The sequence below is a fragment of the Petromyzon marinus genome, chromosome 12 (genome assembly GCF_048934315.1).
Source record: "Petromyzon marinus isolate PM22_M1 ecotype Great Lakes invasive population chromosome 12, UKy_Petmar_22M1.pri1.0, whole genome shotgun sequence".
Taxonomy (NCBI): domain Eukaryota; kingdom Metazoa; phylum Chordata; class Hyperoartia; order Petromyzontiformes; family Petromyzontidae; genus Petromyzon; species Petromyzon marinus.
This window is the reverse complement of record NC_133678.1, coordinates 2,160,289-2,176,683: the sequence shown is the minus strand read 5'-3', so window position 1 is coordinate 2,176,683 and position 16,395 is coordinate 2,160,289. Positions and strand designations below refer to the sequence as shown.

The 16,395-nt window shown below is 42.5% G+C and overlaps 1 protein-coding gene across 1 annotated transcript; it reads right to left on the bottom strand.

The window, feature by feature from the left end:
- Positions 1-893: 893 nt before the first annotated feature.
- On the bottom strand, positions 894-11,917 carry TYMS (thymidylate synthetase). The gene is made up of 7 exons (XM_032953031.2): positions 11,238-11,917; positions 8,798-8,871; positions 8,396-8,570; positions 8,198-8,299; positions 7,704-7,879; positions 4,734-4,805; positions 894-2,969 (listed from the first exon to the last, which is right to left on the bottom strand). Exons 1-7 carry the CDS (start codon positions 11,641-11,643, stop codon positions 2,832-2,834), a joined length of 1,143 nt encoding a protein of 380 aa, XP_032808922.2. The 5' UTR covers positions 11,644-11,917; the 3' UTR covers positions 894-2,831.
- Between the last annotated feature and the right edge of the window lie 4,478 nt (positions 11,918-16,395).

The following is a 16,395-nucleotide window of genomic DNA, read 5'->3' as shown; positions in this document are numbered from 1 at the left end:
GGGGAATGTAAAAGATCCTGACAAATGCGGCGCCTATCCGCGCTGGGAAATGTAAACGACCCTGACAATGCCAAATACAAAAACGGATGAAAGCTTCAATTTTTGAATGTGCATAGCGCCGTCTCAATTAGGAAATAAAATCGGGGCTTTATTATTTAAATTTAGTTACCTGTATTCTGAAACACAGTTCAAATGTATACACTGCGATATATATTTGTTTCCGTTATATCTTTGAGATTCAAAATAAGTGTATTTATCATTGGACGTGGCCTATCCACTGCTGGATTTAACTCTCCCCATCTTTTCTCCATCTCTCACAATCCTGCGATGCCAATCTACCACTGACTACAAAGTAAACATGGAACTTTGGGCCAAGGTTGGTACAATGGATCCAACCACCTGCCGACGATTGCCCAAAGTTGAATGTTTACTGGGCACATAACCATCATATTTTCTAAGACATTAAATACTATTGCAACTGGCTTTTGTGAACTATTAAAAAGGTATTTATTTGTATGGAAACCGAGTCACCCAAACTCTGCCAAACCAACGCCTCATTAAAACTATATATTTAAATTATCAAAACAATTTAGAGATGAAACAGCAACACTGACGTTTCCTAAATTTACTACAAATCAGTGTCGGGCAGGGAGATATTCTCACCAAGGGTGTTCAGGAACAAAATACATTTTTGGAAAATTGCATTCGACAGCCAAAATGATATTTTCTGATACGTTATTACATCAACAGTGAACTACCGTACAGATTATTGACTAACTTAACAAGTTGGGCTGAACACAAATGAGCAAGTCACGCTGAGGCCCATTGCCCGAAACGTCATCTATTATGTACGTTTGCTGAAGCAGTTGAAGGAATACAACTGGATAAGTCAGTGTGTATAGATAGGACATTTATTGAGGGTGAAAAGGATCAATGATGAAATACAAAGGAATGCCAGAGCAGAAGTGACTTTTTATAAAATATGTAAGTTAGTAAAATTCACCACACCAATGTGCCTGAAGCGAGTTTCCAAAAGAAGTTTAATTCACCTTGAAACAGGTCCCTGCAGGGTGGGCTGGTAGGAACATTGGAATTTTGCGCAATTTTATTTTTACACCCCAACAGCACGAGATTTCACTTCGTTAAAGTATTGAAAGGGGACGGACGGATGGACACATTAATCTATTGCAGGCTGGTACACTCAGTTTACAACTTCGTTCCTACCAGTATTAATTTTCCATTTGAAATGTGATATACAATAACCACTTTAATGTCCATCTAAACTCTGAAATACTGTACAACACACTTGACATGGTTTGAATTTGTATCTGAACATAAGCTACTGCAGGCTTATTTTAAAAAGTAATTATCAACTATGTAATGTTACGTTTACTTGCAATATCCATCAAAGCTATGAAATGCTAAAAATGTAATAATCCCTAATGTCCATATGAAATGTAGGTGGAATTCCCATCTGAAATGTATATTAAGCTTAATGTTACCCTTTAAATTCACGCGTGAAAATCTACAAAGAATAGCTTTATATACTTTAAGCATACAATTCGCATTCATATCTACCAAATGTAATTAGAAGCTTCACATGGCTCTCCAATGTATTTTAGGGTTGCCCCGTGTTGTCTGGCATGATGTCCGACGTTTCTCTGCACATGCCTGGAGTGTGAGAAATATACATCAGAGGGCTATACGGCACAACCGCAAACACCTCCACAGAAACCTAACATCCTTTAATTTGTATTTCCTTATAAAATGCTAAATAAAAAGACAGCACTCTACATATTCATATTTCAATATGAACTACAAATAAAAGTGATGTGTACACGTTTCATTTCGTATGTGAATGATAAAATAAAAAATGCATGCAGCTCACTTGTACTCTAAATATTTCGATTCACTTAAATGTGGCAAAGTATAATCACCACACCCAACATTAACTGTACATCATGCAACAATGAGGAATAATTAACACTATCCTGGAGAAGTTGACAGGCCAAAACTAATGTTGATTCAAACAGCTCATTGTTCCATATCATCAAACTCGACCGAGGGGAATGCTTAGAAATGTGATTTATGGCATGTAAAAGTGGCAGTGTCAGCTTGTGTTCTCAAACTAATGTTCCGTTGACTCCACGCTACAACCAGAAATATCGTTTGTTTTGTCAGGAGCCTTCTGTAAAGTTTCCACAATAGAGTGGAGGTAGTTTATATAGCTGTGGACAATGCCCTCTACAGGATATATCGATCACCTGGATCCCAATTATAGGTATAATTTCAATCTTGACAATTGTTCAAAACAATCTCACAAATATAAACACTTTCCAAGATTGGAATAACAACCTCAGGAGGAGAAATATATTATACCACCATCAAGCATGATCAATCTACTGCTGGACAATGGCTTCCCCGAGCCACAGCCACCTTTCACGATCCTGCGATGCAACATACAATCCATCCAGCACCTGAACCAATCTCATCGCTCCATCTCCTCGGTGGATGTACTATATATATAAACATAATTTGCTAAATGATCCCTGAAAACGGTGTCCAGGACACCACATTTGACAATCGCCTTTACGGTACTTTGACACTAACAAATATGTTGATTTGTATGTTATTCAATGGACAGGGAGGGCAGAATTCAAAATTCTTCCCCGCCCCCGCCTTATCCAAGGATTGGTAATGTGCAATGGTGCATGGCCATGCAGGATCTGGGCAGAGCGAACTTGAGTCTGGTCGAATCACCAGGTGTGAAGTAGAGACCAACGGAATAGGGAAATGACACAAAAAGGGGCGATCATGGCTAAGCACTCGTTCTAAACGGCCATGTCCATTTTTATGGCTGCGTGGGGGTCGTAGTCTCGCAGCTCAAAGTCGTCGGAACGGAAGTCGTCGATTGACGTCACCGTGCGGCGAATGTGCAGCGTCGGAAATGGGCGCGGCTCCCGTTGCAGCTGCAAAGACAATCGCGAGGCAGAATGTGTTATTTTCATTCCTATGGTATTCGATTAAACTATAGCCCAGGTCGCTTAAAGGACGCGACCTGGGCTTGGCTGTCTTCACTCCAACGCTGTCCTCTGGACAGTCCGGTCCCTTCACCTGATGAAGGCCACTTGTGTTGTGGCCGAAACGTCGTCATATTTGTTGTTTTATTTTTTACCTACGTGACTTTACTGAATAGAACCAAAGAGTATGGATCCTTGCAGTCACGAAAGCTTCAAATCTAGAATTCTTAACACACATTCAACCTTTGCTTCAGACTCGGAACCAGCCAATTGTCAGGCGACTACTGGATGAGGGCCTGCCCATACGATTGGGATTATTTTACCATACCTCATCACATTGGTCAATGAGGTGAAATTTAAGATTGGGCCATAGTGATTTATCAACAAAGTCTCTGTCTCCCCAGTGGCAATTTTTTAACACCGCACCAAGTACTCATTTGAGAATGAGTGAATCTAGGGGAGGCCCAAGACCAGTTCAGATAATCGTCACTGGTGTCGGTCATGAGTGGGAACCGAACTTGAGTTGCTGGGTTTGTATCGCAGCACGCTAACTATTACATGACCGCTCCCCACATTTGTTTTCATCAAAGCACACGCTCCCAGTCAAAATGGGTTTATTGGATACAGCAGTAGCCTGTAAGGTGACTACTTAATGCTTACATTGTTAAAAGTTTATGTTACATTAGTAAACTGCTAAACAGTGAGACCAACACCAGGTAAAAGTATCTGATGGGTAGGGTGAGAGGTGGCGAGACCCACGTCTGGCTGGAAAGGCACATTCACCTCACAAGCTGGGGCACACCAGCCTCTCCAATGAAGATTGAAGCCTTTATGCATTAGCTTTGTCCGTCCATCCATCCGTAACAGAGGGCCACTATAACTTGTGAAGATTATCTAACATGAACAAGCCTGCAGCATCAAGTTGTGTTGCTATTAGGGACTTACCTATTTAACATTGGCCAAATTGATTAAAGGGTGCCTCAAAATGGAAAAACATACCAGAGCAAAGAGGAATATTTCCTCATTTGTAAGTGCTTTTTTATCAGGAAAGTCCCAAAGAGCAACACAACTTTATGCAGTTTAATTCATATTGGATCATCTTAATTCTAGACATATGGATAGAGGGATGGTCAGAGCTAATGCATAAACTCTTTCAACCTCAGATGGTAACCAATTAAAAGGTTTAAGTATTGCCAGAACTTATTGAGGGGAGTGTAGAAGAGACGTATACAGCTCAATTTAGAATTTGACCCAAGGAACTACTGCATCCCAGACGCCTAATTAAATATGCATATGCTAATTAGCATTTGGAATGTATATATGAAGCAGAGTGGCAAGGGAGTATTGATTTATATTAATTTGACTCTATTACGGGGGGGGGGGGGGGGTCCTGCCAAATGTTCACATGCTGTATCCCATTTCAGTAATTTGCAGATAATTTATCAGCAATGAGATGTTTGGCCAGTAACCAGTTACTTAGTGTCATGGGTTTATTTTTTAGCTATGGGAGGAAAACAGAGAACCTGGAGGAAAGCTATGCAGAAGAGGGGAACATTCAAACCACACACAGAAAGGCAACCTATCAAGAAACAAACGCAGGCCCTTCTTTCTGTGAGGCACAAGTGTTACCACTGCGCCACCCTGCCGCCCAATCGAATGACCGATGTGAATCCGTCACGTAGGTAAAGTAGACTCGAACCACAAGCACCTCACCTGTGTTTTCAGCGGCTCTACATGGTTGACGTAGACATGAGCATCTCCAAGGGTGTGGACGAAGTCTCCAGGCTGCAGGCACGTACACAGCATAGCACACACACGTGGTGTGGTCAAGGCAATGCAGCACAGCCAAAACAATCCACTCAAATGTCAAGTCAACGCTCAATTATGCGGGATGATTGGGAGAGATAAAAAAATATACAAATTTTATCCAAAACATATGTAAGTCAGGATATGGAATCCGTATTGTTTACCTACATAGAATGGGGGCGGGGGTAAATATGTAAAATGCATAATTTGAGAATAGGTTTTCCCCTTTTTTCTGGCAACAAAACAGGTGTTAAGATGTTAAAACAGCAAACTGAAACCTTTTACAAGGAATCATGTGTGCATTAACCACAATGCTTGTGGTCAGAATGCATATAAAAAACCTACTCTGATAATATATATTTGTACGCCTTTTGGCGTCCTCTGGTCTAACACCATTTTGAGACTAGGCTCGTAAGAAAGCTGTCTCTGGTGTGGACCAATCAGTTTAAAAGACAATGCATATATTATCAGTGTGTTTTTTATATTCTTAGTTTTTTCGGTAAAGTCACGTTGAAGAGAAACAACAAAATAACAAAATATATATAAAACAATAAAAAATTCTCACGACGTTTCGACCATAACTCAAACGGTCATCATCAGGTGTGTCGGTTTGCATAAATTTATTTTGAAAACGGCATATTTATTTATTTATATATATAAAAATAACGTTTGCGTCACGCGCAACGATTGGCTGTTTGCCAGGACTAGTCCATCTATTTTTTGAAAAGAGGAGGGGGGAGACGAAATTTGTTTTTATGTATGCTGTCTGAAAGCCACTGTAAGCGTGAACAATCAATCAAGAACTGAAATGATTTATCAAATCTTTCCAATGATTGCTAAGATAGAATCCATCTTCTCGGTTGAAATTTTCTGTGTTTGTATATGTGGATAGCCTCATGAACGAATCTCTCATGGAAGCCAGATGGCTTACAAAGAACCTCCGTCTTGGAAAAGTCAATGGCATGTGAGCCTACTGAATTAGAACAATGATCTGCTACGGCCGAGGTGTTGGTCCTACCGTGTTTAAGGTCTGCTTTATGTTCACGAATGCGGTCCGAGATATGGCGTTTGGTTTCTCCAATGTAACTACTACCACAGAGGCAACTTAGTTTGTAGACACCAGGGTATTGTATGTCCGGAATCACATCTTTTACAAACGGAACCAGATCACGGATTTTATGTAATGTGTTGAAACGGACCTGGATCTTGTGTTTATTCAAGATTTTGGAGATCTTTTTTGTGATCCCAGCAATGTAGGGTAAAGTGATGGTTTTGAAAGGCTCCTCAAGAGGGTTCTTCTTCATGGTTTGAGTGATAGCTTTGCGGATTGTATAGTCGGAGTAACCATTAGCCCTAAGAGCTTGGTGTACGTGCTTGAGTTCACTGCTTATGTGTTCCTGGTCGGATATGCATTGGGCTCTATGATACAGAGTCTTGATGAGAGAATTCTTCTGTGATGGATGGTGGTGGGAATCCGGTTTCAGATAAGCATCCGTATGGGTAGCTTTCCTGTAGACAGAGTGGCTCATTGAACCATCAGGTCTCTTTTTAATTAGGACATCCAAAAAAGGTATCTTGCCATCTATTTCGACTTCCATGGTAAATCTGATGGCTGGGTGTATGGAATTGATGTGGTCGAAGAATTGGTCTAGAGCAGGCCGGCCATGTGGCCAGATGACAAAAGTGTCATCCACGTACCTCTTCCATAAGGTTGGGCGCAGAGTGGCAGTCTGGATGGCGTCAGTCTCAAATTTCTCCATGAAAATGTTAGCTATAACTGGAGAAAGGGGGGAGCCCATTGGGGTGCCCTCAGTTTGTTTGTAGAAAGTTCCATTCCAAGTGAAGTATGTATTGGTTAAACAGTGTCTCACCAGGGGGGGTACCTCAGTGTTTAGTCCTTGATGAACCAAGTCTTCAATGATTGCAATGGTGTCAGGTACAGGAACCTTGGTGAATAAGGAAACTACATCAAAACTGACAAGCAGGTCGTCTGGGGACAGGGAAATACCCTTGATTGTTGATTCCAGGTGAGTAGAATTTTGTACCGCAGAGGTGGTCTTTCCAGTGAAAGGACGCAGGATTTCAGACAAAAAACGAGCTAGTTTGTAGGTGGGGGAGCTGATAGTAGAAACTATGGGACGAAGAGGTGTATCAACTTTATGTATTTTTGGTAAGCCGTATAATCTTGGTGGCCTGGCAGCAGAAGGTTTCAACGAAAACTGTTTAGATTGATCAATTAATGCGGTTGAATCAGAAATTATTTTGTTGGTTTGTGTGACGAGGCTGTTGGTGGGATCTCTTTTTATTTTTGTATAACTACATTCTACCCACAAGTATTGTGGTTAATGCAGACATGATTCCTTGTAAAGGTTTCAGTTTGGTGTTATAACATCTTAATACCTGTTTTGTTGCCAGAAAAAAAGGGGAAAACCCATTATCACAATTTGGTACTGGCAAAGGAGGTCCCATTATGTAAATGCATAATATATTTGATCGTTTATTAGTCAAAAGTTTACTTGCCGACGTCTATTGTAGGTACCGAGTCACTGACCATCAACAAGTGAGGAGCAGCAAAATTATTTTAACTTTATATCAAATTATATTTAAAAATTCCCATAAGACTTTATGTATTACAGGACAGAAAACAACTTGTAATTACGTCTTTAGCCTGTGCATGTTCTCTCATCCATGTGTTCCTCTTATTGAATTTCAGTGCAATTCCAGGGATATGCCTCTCCAAGTTTATTTGCATACCCTTCCATTTTATAAATTAACATCCATGTGTCCGATCTATATGGCATTGCAGGTAGTACGCATTGATTAGGTTATTGTTTGTTAATGTATTCATCTGATTTTTCCATATAGAGTGAGAATTACCTTGAGACCAGTGATGTGTGCAATCATGTAGGTGAGCAGTGCGTAGCTAGCGATGTTGAAGGGCACCCCAAGTCCCAGGTCAGCCGATCGCTGGTACAGCTGGCATGACAGCTCTCCATCCGCGACGTAGAATTGGCACAGTGCGTGGCATGGAGGCAGCGCCATGAGTGGCACATCTACACGGAAGCAGAAGAAAGCGTTTGCAAGATTCGATTCAACAAAAATAACCTGAATCAACACGTTACAGAGGTGGCCAGGTCAGGGGTGAGATCAATGAACGATGTGCCGAGATCCTGGGTTTGACTCTAGGTTACAGTTGCCCACGATTAAAATAACACCGAGCGTTCCACTACCCAACCCCGTCTGACCGTATGCTGTATCTTCCCCTGGTTTTTTCTTTTCAATAAAATACTTCTGGTAAAACAAACCACCTGTAACATTAAGAAAAGCTTTAACAAATAATCCCATGAATAAAATGTTTTAAGAAGGTTTACCTTTTGGGTTCCAGGCACACATAATGATGCGTCGGTCATCAGGGTTTGTCCGGATAGTGTCGATGACATGCTGAAGCTGGTCCAGGCCTTGGTTCGCGTAGTCTGCAAAAATGATTATTTGCCGAAGGGATTAAAACCGCAGTAGGTCTCAATGAGTGGGCGAGCTGGTTCCTGCATTGCATGTGCTCGCTCACGTACCAGCGTGCATATCGGTGTAGTCGGCGCCGAAGTGGCGCCACTGGAAGCCGTAGACAGGACCCAGGTCTCCTTCCTCGCGCTCGGGAAAGCCCTGCCGGTCCAGGAAGGCCCGCGAGCCGTTGGCGTCCCAAATCTTGACGCCCTTGGCGGAGAGCTCCTTGGCATTGGTGGAACCCTGGAGGATGTCACCAAGACCGCTAAAATTTCCTGGACCTTTTTTATCATCCCGCAGTGCTCCTCCGTATACAGATCAGCGATGGAGGGAGCCCAGCACGGATTCAGATACCGGTTTAGATATCACTCGTAAATGACGTTAATACCGTCACTGTTTAATAACTTATATTGTGCCAAATCTGCTCATTAATATGTGGCAAGCACACAACACAATTGTGATGGGCAAACCTTTATAAACCACAGCAGTTCCTCCAGCACACCCTTCCAGAACACGCGTTTGGTCGTCAGCAGCGGAAACTGCCCTGCAGAAAACCACAAATGCATCCACGCACAGGTCAAGCGGAGACCACCATGCAGCAACCCGGCCACCTGACAATGAAAGAGAAAAAAAGCTTTATCACTCGGAATGTAACAATGCATCGTATAACAGAAAATCTTAAGCTCCACAATTAACGCTCCAGAAAAAGTTTGGGTCTTTTGAGTACTTGACCCTCCAATTTTGACAGTGCGTAAAATGTATTTTCAGGTGGTAAAGTGCAACGTTACCTTAAAGTCATGACTAGTTCCCAAAAGAATGTACAATCGTGAAGGTTAACTCATGGGTTATGCATTAACTACATCCTTAAATTTTAACTGCAATGTTACTTTGGTACTATTTTACGAAAAAAATTTGATTCAATAAGAAGAAAATATGAATGCAAGGGAATGTATACAGTACATTCGCATTTCAACACGTACTTCCCTTTAATTTTAAACGGGACATCCATGTTATATATTTATATATTTTATTTAGGAAATTGGTATGGGATTATTTGTATGCCACATTTCTCAGTGACTCTGGTCACCCTTGAAAATTATACAGTACTCTCAATTCTCAAAGGGCTGGGATTGTGACCTGGCTTTTAAGTAAGGGCCATACATCTCCAGAACATAGCAAGGCACCAGTGGGCCTGAAAACATTCGGAATTAATATTTTAATGGAAGACCTGACTGATTCTTTGGACAAGGGGACAGACAGAGAGATGTGTAGACAGACAGATGGCATACGCTGCAGTATTTCATAAAAGTACCTGTATAACAAGCACACTGCTTGATTTGAAGCTTTCGTGACTGCAGGAATTACTCTTTGATTACTCTTTGGTTCTTTCGGTAAAGTCACGTAAAAATAAAATCAAATAATAATAGAATACGACGTTTCGATTGCAACACAAGCAACCGTCATCAGTTATGAATTAATGCAAGCTCGGAGAGAGACACATATACAGAGAGAGACAAACACAGACACGGAGAGAGACACATACACAGAGAGAGAGGGACACACAGAGACAAACACAGAGAGACACACAGAGAGAGGGACACAGAGAGACACACATGGGGGAGAGATACACAGAGACACAAGCAGAGAGAGACACACAGGCTTAATATACAGAGGGGGACAGAGAAATTAGCATGTCAATGAGAGCGGTAGGGGGAGAGAACTTGGAAGTTGACAAATCTCGTCCGTGTTTGTGTCTCTCTCCGAGCTTGCATTCATTCATACCTGATGACGGTTGCTTGTGTTGCAATCGAAACGTCGTATTCTATTATGTATTTTATTTTCTTTCTACGTGACTTTACCGAAATAACCAAAGAGTAAGCACATTGCTGCCAGTATAAATAGACATACTATATGTGGCTGCATATACTGCAAGTCAAGTCCTGGTGTTTTCATACTCTTTGGTTCTATTGGGTAAAGTCACGTAGGTGAAAATAAAATAACAAAAATCACAACGTTTCGGCCACAACACAAGCGGCCTTCATCAGGTGAAGGGACGAGACTGTCTGGAGGACAGCGCTGGAGTGGTGTTTTCCTTACGAACACGTCTACCTGTCCATTAATATATCGATTTGTCGGTCTTACTTACCACGTCTTGTTTGTCCACATCTCTGCCCATCTGTGTCTAGGTTCGTCTATCTGTCCATCCATTCGTCTGTACATTTGTCGGTGTATTTCTCTGTCAATCAAACTCAAAATAAATCTGAAGCTGCGACGCTGGCAGTGGTGCACAAGCGCTAATAAAAAACAACTCAATAATACTGTGGCCTTGAAAAGAAACATATAATCGGCGACGTTTCGGGCAATGGTCCTTAATAATGGCACATATCGCCCAGCGAGACAGAGTGCATCATAAGAGTTGGAGACTGCACTTGCTTACACCATGTCTCATCTGCCTATCTTGTCCGTCCCCTTGTGTATCTCTTAAGATTACCGTATTTAGATTATCTTGCTGATATACATTTGCACAACTTAAGCCACTTTGTTGAGCTTATAATTTGTGGCCAGGTCTCTTCTGAAATATAAGTTAATACCTCAATGCGCTTTAGCTGGTAAGATTTCAACTCGATTGGGGCGCTTTCGTGACTGGTGATTTCGGTAAAGTCACGTAGAAAGTTGCGTGACTTTACCGAAAGAACCAAATGGTAAGATTTAGTTTTATTTGTATTTTTGTTAAGCTAGTTGTTTACTTTCCCTATACTCTGCACTCCTATCGCGGGTTTTTTTTTTGTGTTCGTTTGTCGTTGTGACGTTTTGACCCCGTGCCCCGAACGGACACCTGTGCCAAAGAGCTTTACAGCTCATCGGATTCCTCCTGAGGTATAAATACGCGGATTCTGATGCTCTCTGTACCTCGGAGGCTGTAGCGGGCCTGCATCCCGAACATGGACCTGGTCCCAGTCCCCGTCCGGTCTCCCTTGAGGCGGCCCCGCTTAAGAACCTGGCGGACGAGGTCCAGGTACTCGTGTTCATCGTGACCACGCTTCTCATCCTCCTCCTCCTCGTCATCCACCTTCACCTCGTCCTTCTGCTTCTGCAGGTGGCCGGCCGCCTTAGTCCCTGTCTTCTGCTCCTCCTCACCGTCCTCTGCTTGAACCTTCTGGGCCACATTCGGCATCTTGTCCGCCGTCAACTCTTGCTGGACCTCCTCCTCCACCACCATCATCTTCTCCTGCTGCTGACCTCCGTTCTGCTCCACCAGCTTCATCTTCTTCTCTGCCACCTTCTCACCACCACCGCCGCCATCCACCACCACCATCGCCGCCTCGTCCTCTCGCGCTCCGTAAGACTCAACACACACACAAATGGTTTGCGTACGCGCTGCGTATTACTAACAACGGCGTGGATCAACTTTTACAAAGGGTATACTGTATTTTTATTTAATATTTGACAAAAGAAAATTCGTCCAGACTTGAACGGAGGGAAACTTTACGACCCGCTTATTTTCTCGAGATTCCCGCTCAAATTAATTCCGGACGTGACGTCAGTGAGCACGCGCTTCCTCTCACGTGTGCGTGTGTGTGATGTCATTGTAACGTTGTTATTACTTTAAAAGTTATACTTATTGTAATGTTGTTATTACTTTAACAGTTATACTTATTGTAACGTTGTTACTTTAAAAGTTATACTTATTGTAACGTTGTTACTTTAACAGTTATACTTATTGTAACGTTGTTACTTTAACAGTTATACTTATTGTAACGTTGTTATTTTAAAAGTTATACTTATTGTAGCGTTTTTATTTTAAAAGTTTTACTTAACTTACTGTAAGTTTTTTTTTTATTTAAGCGTTCTGTTGAATTCCCAAAATAACCCCCGCCTCCACTCCCCCCTCTCTTTCCAAAGGACACACGACCACGAAATGCCTCGTCACAAAGTGGTACTCGTTGTATCGCCCGCCCGAGTGATGATGATATCGTTTCCTGTGGAGAGCGGTGGTGCAGCGGTTAGCGCTACGAACCCGACCACCCCCGAGTTTGATCCCCGCTCACGGCCACCAACACCACCAGTGACCATTATCTGAAGTCGGTCCTGGGCCTCCCCTAGATCGACTCAGCCTCAAACGAGTACCTGGTGCGGTGTGTAGTAGTAAACATCGCTAGCACTGGGGGGGGGAGACAAAGGCGGCCGGGCGTGGTGCTGGCCACCCACCCACCCCATTGTGTGTGGTGCCACAGAGCCGGTAGCCTTCGTAAGTTGCTGCTAGCTAACAGCACTTGGCCCAACATTCTGTTGAAGGATACTCGGGGGATCTGCGTCTTTGTTATTTGTATTAAAGATTACGTGAGCGCGAGTCTCGTAACAAAGTAGTAAATAAAAACGGCGAATTTATAACGTTCCTCTGTTGTCCCTGCACTGGTATAATTCGATAAAAAAAATGTTGCGTCAATAATTGATGTTGTGTTTCAATTGTGATGACTGTAGCGGCCTCTAGTGGCTGGCGGGGTTACTACGACGCGAAATCGTTAAGTGCACAAAATATTTTAAGAATATTTTTAATTAATCGATTAAGCGGCGACTACAGCACAAGACATAACCCAGTATACATCTTAACATCAGCTTTGCGTGGTCTAACATCGACATTTCATCTCTTAATTACCCACCACGATAGGTTAATTAAACCATTAACTTGAGATGTTTTGTTGTCCACTGTGCAAATTATTTGCTAATTACAGCACGTCCCATCACTCTACAAACGAGAAACTCTACAAACGAGGCGGTAAAAAGCAGACGTATCGAACTCGCCAATCGTGGAATGTTCTTTTTTATGCATGTATATCACGCTAGTTACCGCAATGTGTTTTAAACGTTATTTGGCTTAAAGTGAAGATTACAAAATGTGCATATAAACAACCTCGTGACGACACGAGTCTTGCCATAAATACGGCCCACAACGATTATTAACGCGTCCCTCTCCGCAACTCATCGGGTATTGGAGTGGGAATATTTACACTTGGGAGCACGGTGATTATAACACTGTAACAAACAAAATTATGTGTTCCTGAGTAGTAAGTGTTACTATTTCCTAATTGCTTGTGCCTCAAAGTACAGAAAATGGCTATTAGTCCCCACAAACTTTGCTTTTGTGACCAGGACAGGGATATTTTGAAATTCACCTATTTTCAATGAGAACACGTGGTGTGCATTTGTGTCATTCCTTCACATGAAGTCCAGGTCACAAAATCAAAATTTGTTACAAACGGTTTAATGAGTTATCAAGTTTTACTAACCCTTTTATAAATGCTCTGTGTGCCCTCCACCTGCTGTACGGACAACATCGAGACAATAGTTGAATTCGTCCCAAACGCCTCTCTTCTCACGTTTTCCTCTGAGGTGCGTGGTCGCCCTGTGCTCTTCCCCTTACATCAACAGCAGCCCGTTTCCTCAAATTGTCGGTACCAACGACGAACGCTCTTTGACATTGGCGGATCAATGCCAAAACGTCGTTGAAACGCACGTTGCACCGCAAATTACGGATTCAGTCTTGCTGAACTGCAGAACGCAAAATGCCCCTTGTGTTGCGGTGGGGTCACCGTCTTACGAATGACTGAGGCTAGGGCAGGGGTGGGCAAATTTTTTGACTCGCGGGCCACAATGGGTTCTAAAATTTGACAGAGGGGCCGGGCCAGGAATAGATGGATGGAGTGTTTGTGGGAACATATAAATGACATGTAAAAATCATTACATGAAAGGATTTGGCCTTTAACAGGTAGCAAAGCATTTCTTTGCAAGGCAATTTAACAAATTGCACGAACATGAACAATACAAAAATATGTCGTAACTACCGGTCAAAGTGCGCCATCTAATGGGGAAATGGGGGCATTATAGGAGAAAGGTAACATTTTATTTAATAATACTTGGACAAGTTCGGCGGGCCGTATTATAAAGCCCAACGGGCCGTGTACGGCCCGGGGGCCGTACTTTGCCCATGTCTGGGCTAGGGGCTGTTTGTGCGCTGGGAGAGGCATCTAGCGGTAGTGGCCGACCGAAACTGAATTTCTTGTTTCGGCTGAAACCGAAAGTAAACTTTTTGGCACCGAAACCGAATTTAGGTCAGCCTCTAATTGTCAGACTTCGAATCTCGGTATTAACACGCGTGTAGACTTAAGTGAACGCAACACATAAGCCAAGGCGGGCAGGCGGCTGGGAACAGACAACAGAGGCACTTTGTTGTCGTCCCACCAAAGAAACTCCACACACGGATGGAGATGCAGGCTACCGTCTGCTGACCGGTCGTATGAACATTAGCAGACCATGGTTGCGGCTGTAACCTCGCTCCCAAGCTGCTGCTGCTGACGTGTGTGTGTTTGTGTGTACGTGCGTGTGTTTTTGCAGCCTATCGCATAGGATTGCCTAGCGCCGACTGACCGGCCAATAGGCAGAGTGATAGACGTAGCACGAGCGTTATATTCTAAAATTGATCTTCGCTTGACGAATGACGGCCGAAAGTCAATATCAGTTTCAACCGAAACCAGACCGAAAGTGAAAAATTTACTTTTGGCCGAAACCGAAAGTATGCCGAAAGAGGGCATTTGCCAACTTTCGGCGCTGAAACCAAATTTCGGTCAACCTCTATCTAGCGGTAATCATTTAAAACTCTATGCCCCGCCTTTTCAAGTGGTAAGAGTTTCATTCATGAGCGGTTCGTGGTTGCAGAAATATAGCGATTTCAAATCGGGTCCATCATTTTTAAACACCCTGTATGGTGCGTGATTCAGTAAGTCCTCACTTGCAAGGGCCACTTTACATTCTGTCGACACTGACGGTTCCTTTCCAAGTTATTGTTGGATAAATAAATTTTAAGTTCGTAAGTTTAAACCGGGTGAGAACTCAAGAAGTTCCAGGATGAGTCTCATGTTTGTAAGAGCAGAGAGACCTGGCTAACCAAAATGGAAAAGGGAAAACCACTTTAAAATGTTGTTCCCTTTTAATTGTCGGTGTTGATATCGCCACCTGGCAGGCACACGTGGCATTGCAGCGCATCGGATGTTTGCAATTGCAATACAAAAGCCCTTGCACAGTAAGTCCCCGGGTTTGCGGAAGACCCGACTTACGGAAATTCGCCTTTAGGGAAACGCTCTCGTAAAAATATAATTTCACTGCGCGGAAAATGTTGCGTTAGCTACATTAGCGAAAATAGTGCAGCGCGGTGAGGTTGCGGAATAATACCACCTTCACCGAGCCCGAGCTTCACAAGGATTACGGTAAATTGAAAAGTTTGTAGCGTTACGTACTTTTTTCCTTTTGTATAATTACGTAATTGTTTGTTTTCTACGCTTAGAACTATCTTTTTTTAAAAGTTTACATTGCTAGTTTTCTTAATTTTAAGTTTATTTCATGATTTATTTACTGTATTTACATTATTTCACACAATTACACTTCGATTGCTTATAGTCTCAGCCAACAGCGATCAGATAAGTCTAGGCCTAGCCTTATGCACGGTAAACGAACATACGGAAGTGACTACTTTCTGTTAACAATTAATATTAAAATGTTTCGTGGTATTCATAAACAATTGGATACAGTATATGTTCCATTACTTTAATTATGGGTAGTTAAAGGTAGATTTTCGACGAAATGAAAGAATCATAGGAAGTGCAGAGTGTATGCACAGCGATACGATACGGGTAGGGATAGAGAACGGAGAGAACACCAACTAGTAATCGGGTAATAATAGGGTTTTTCCCCTTTTTTTCTGGCAACAAAACCGAAACCTTTTTACGAGGATTCATGTCTGCATTAACCACAATACCTGCAGTCAAAATGCAAACAAAAAACATACTATGATAATATATGCATTGTCCTTGAAACTGATTGGTCCACATCAAGGGACCGCTTTCTTTTGAGCCTCGACCCAATTGGTGCTCGACCAGGTTATCAAAAAAAACCCGTCCCTTGGTGTGGACCAATCAGTTTCAAGGACAATGCATATATTATCAGTGTTTTTTGTTTGCATTTTGACTGCAGGTATTGTGGTTAATGCAGACATGAATGCTTGTAAAAAGGTTTC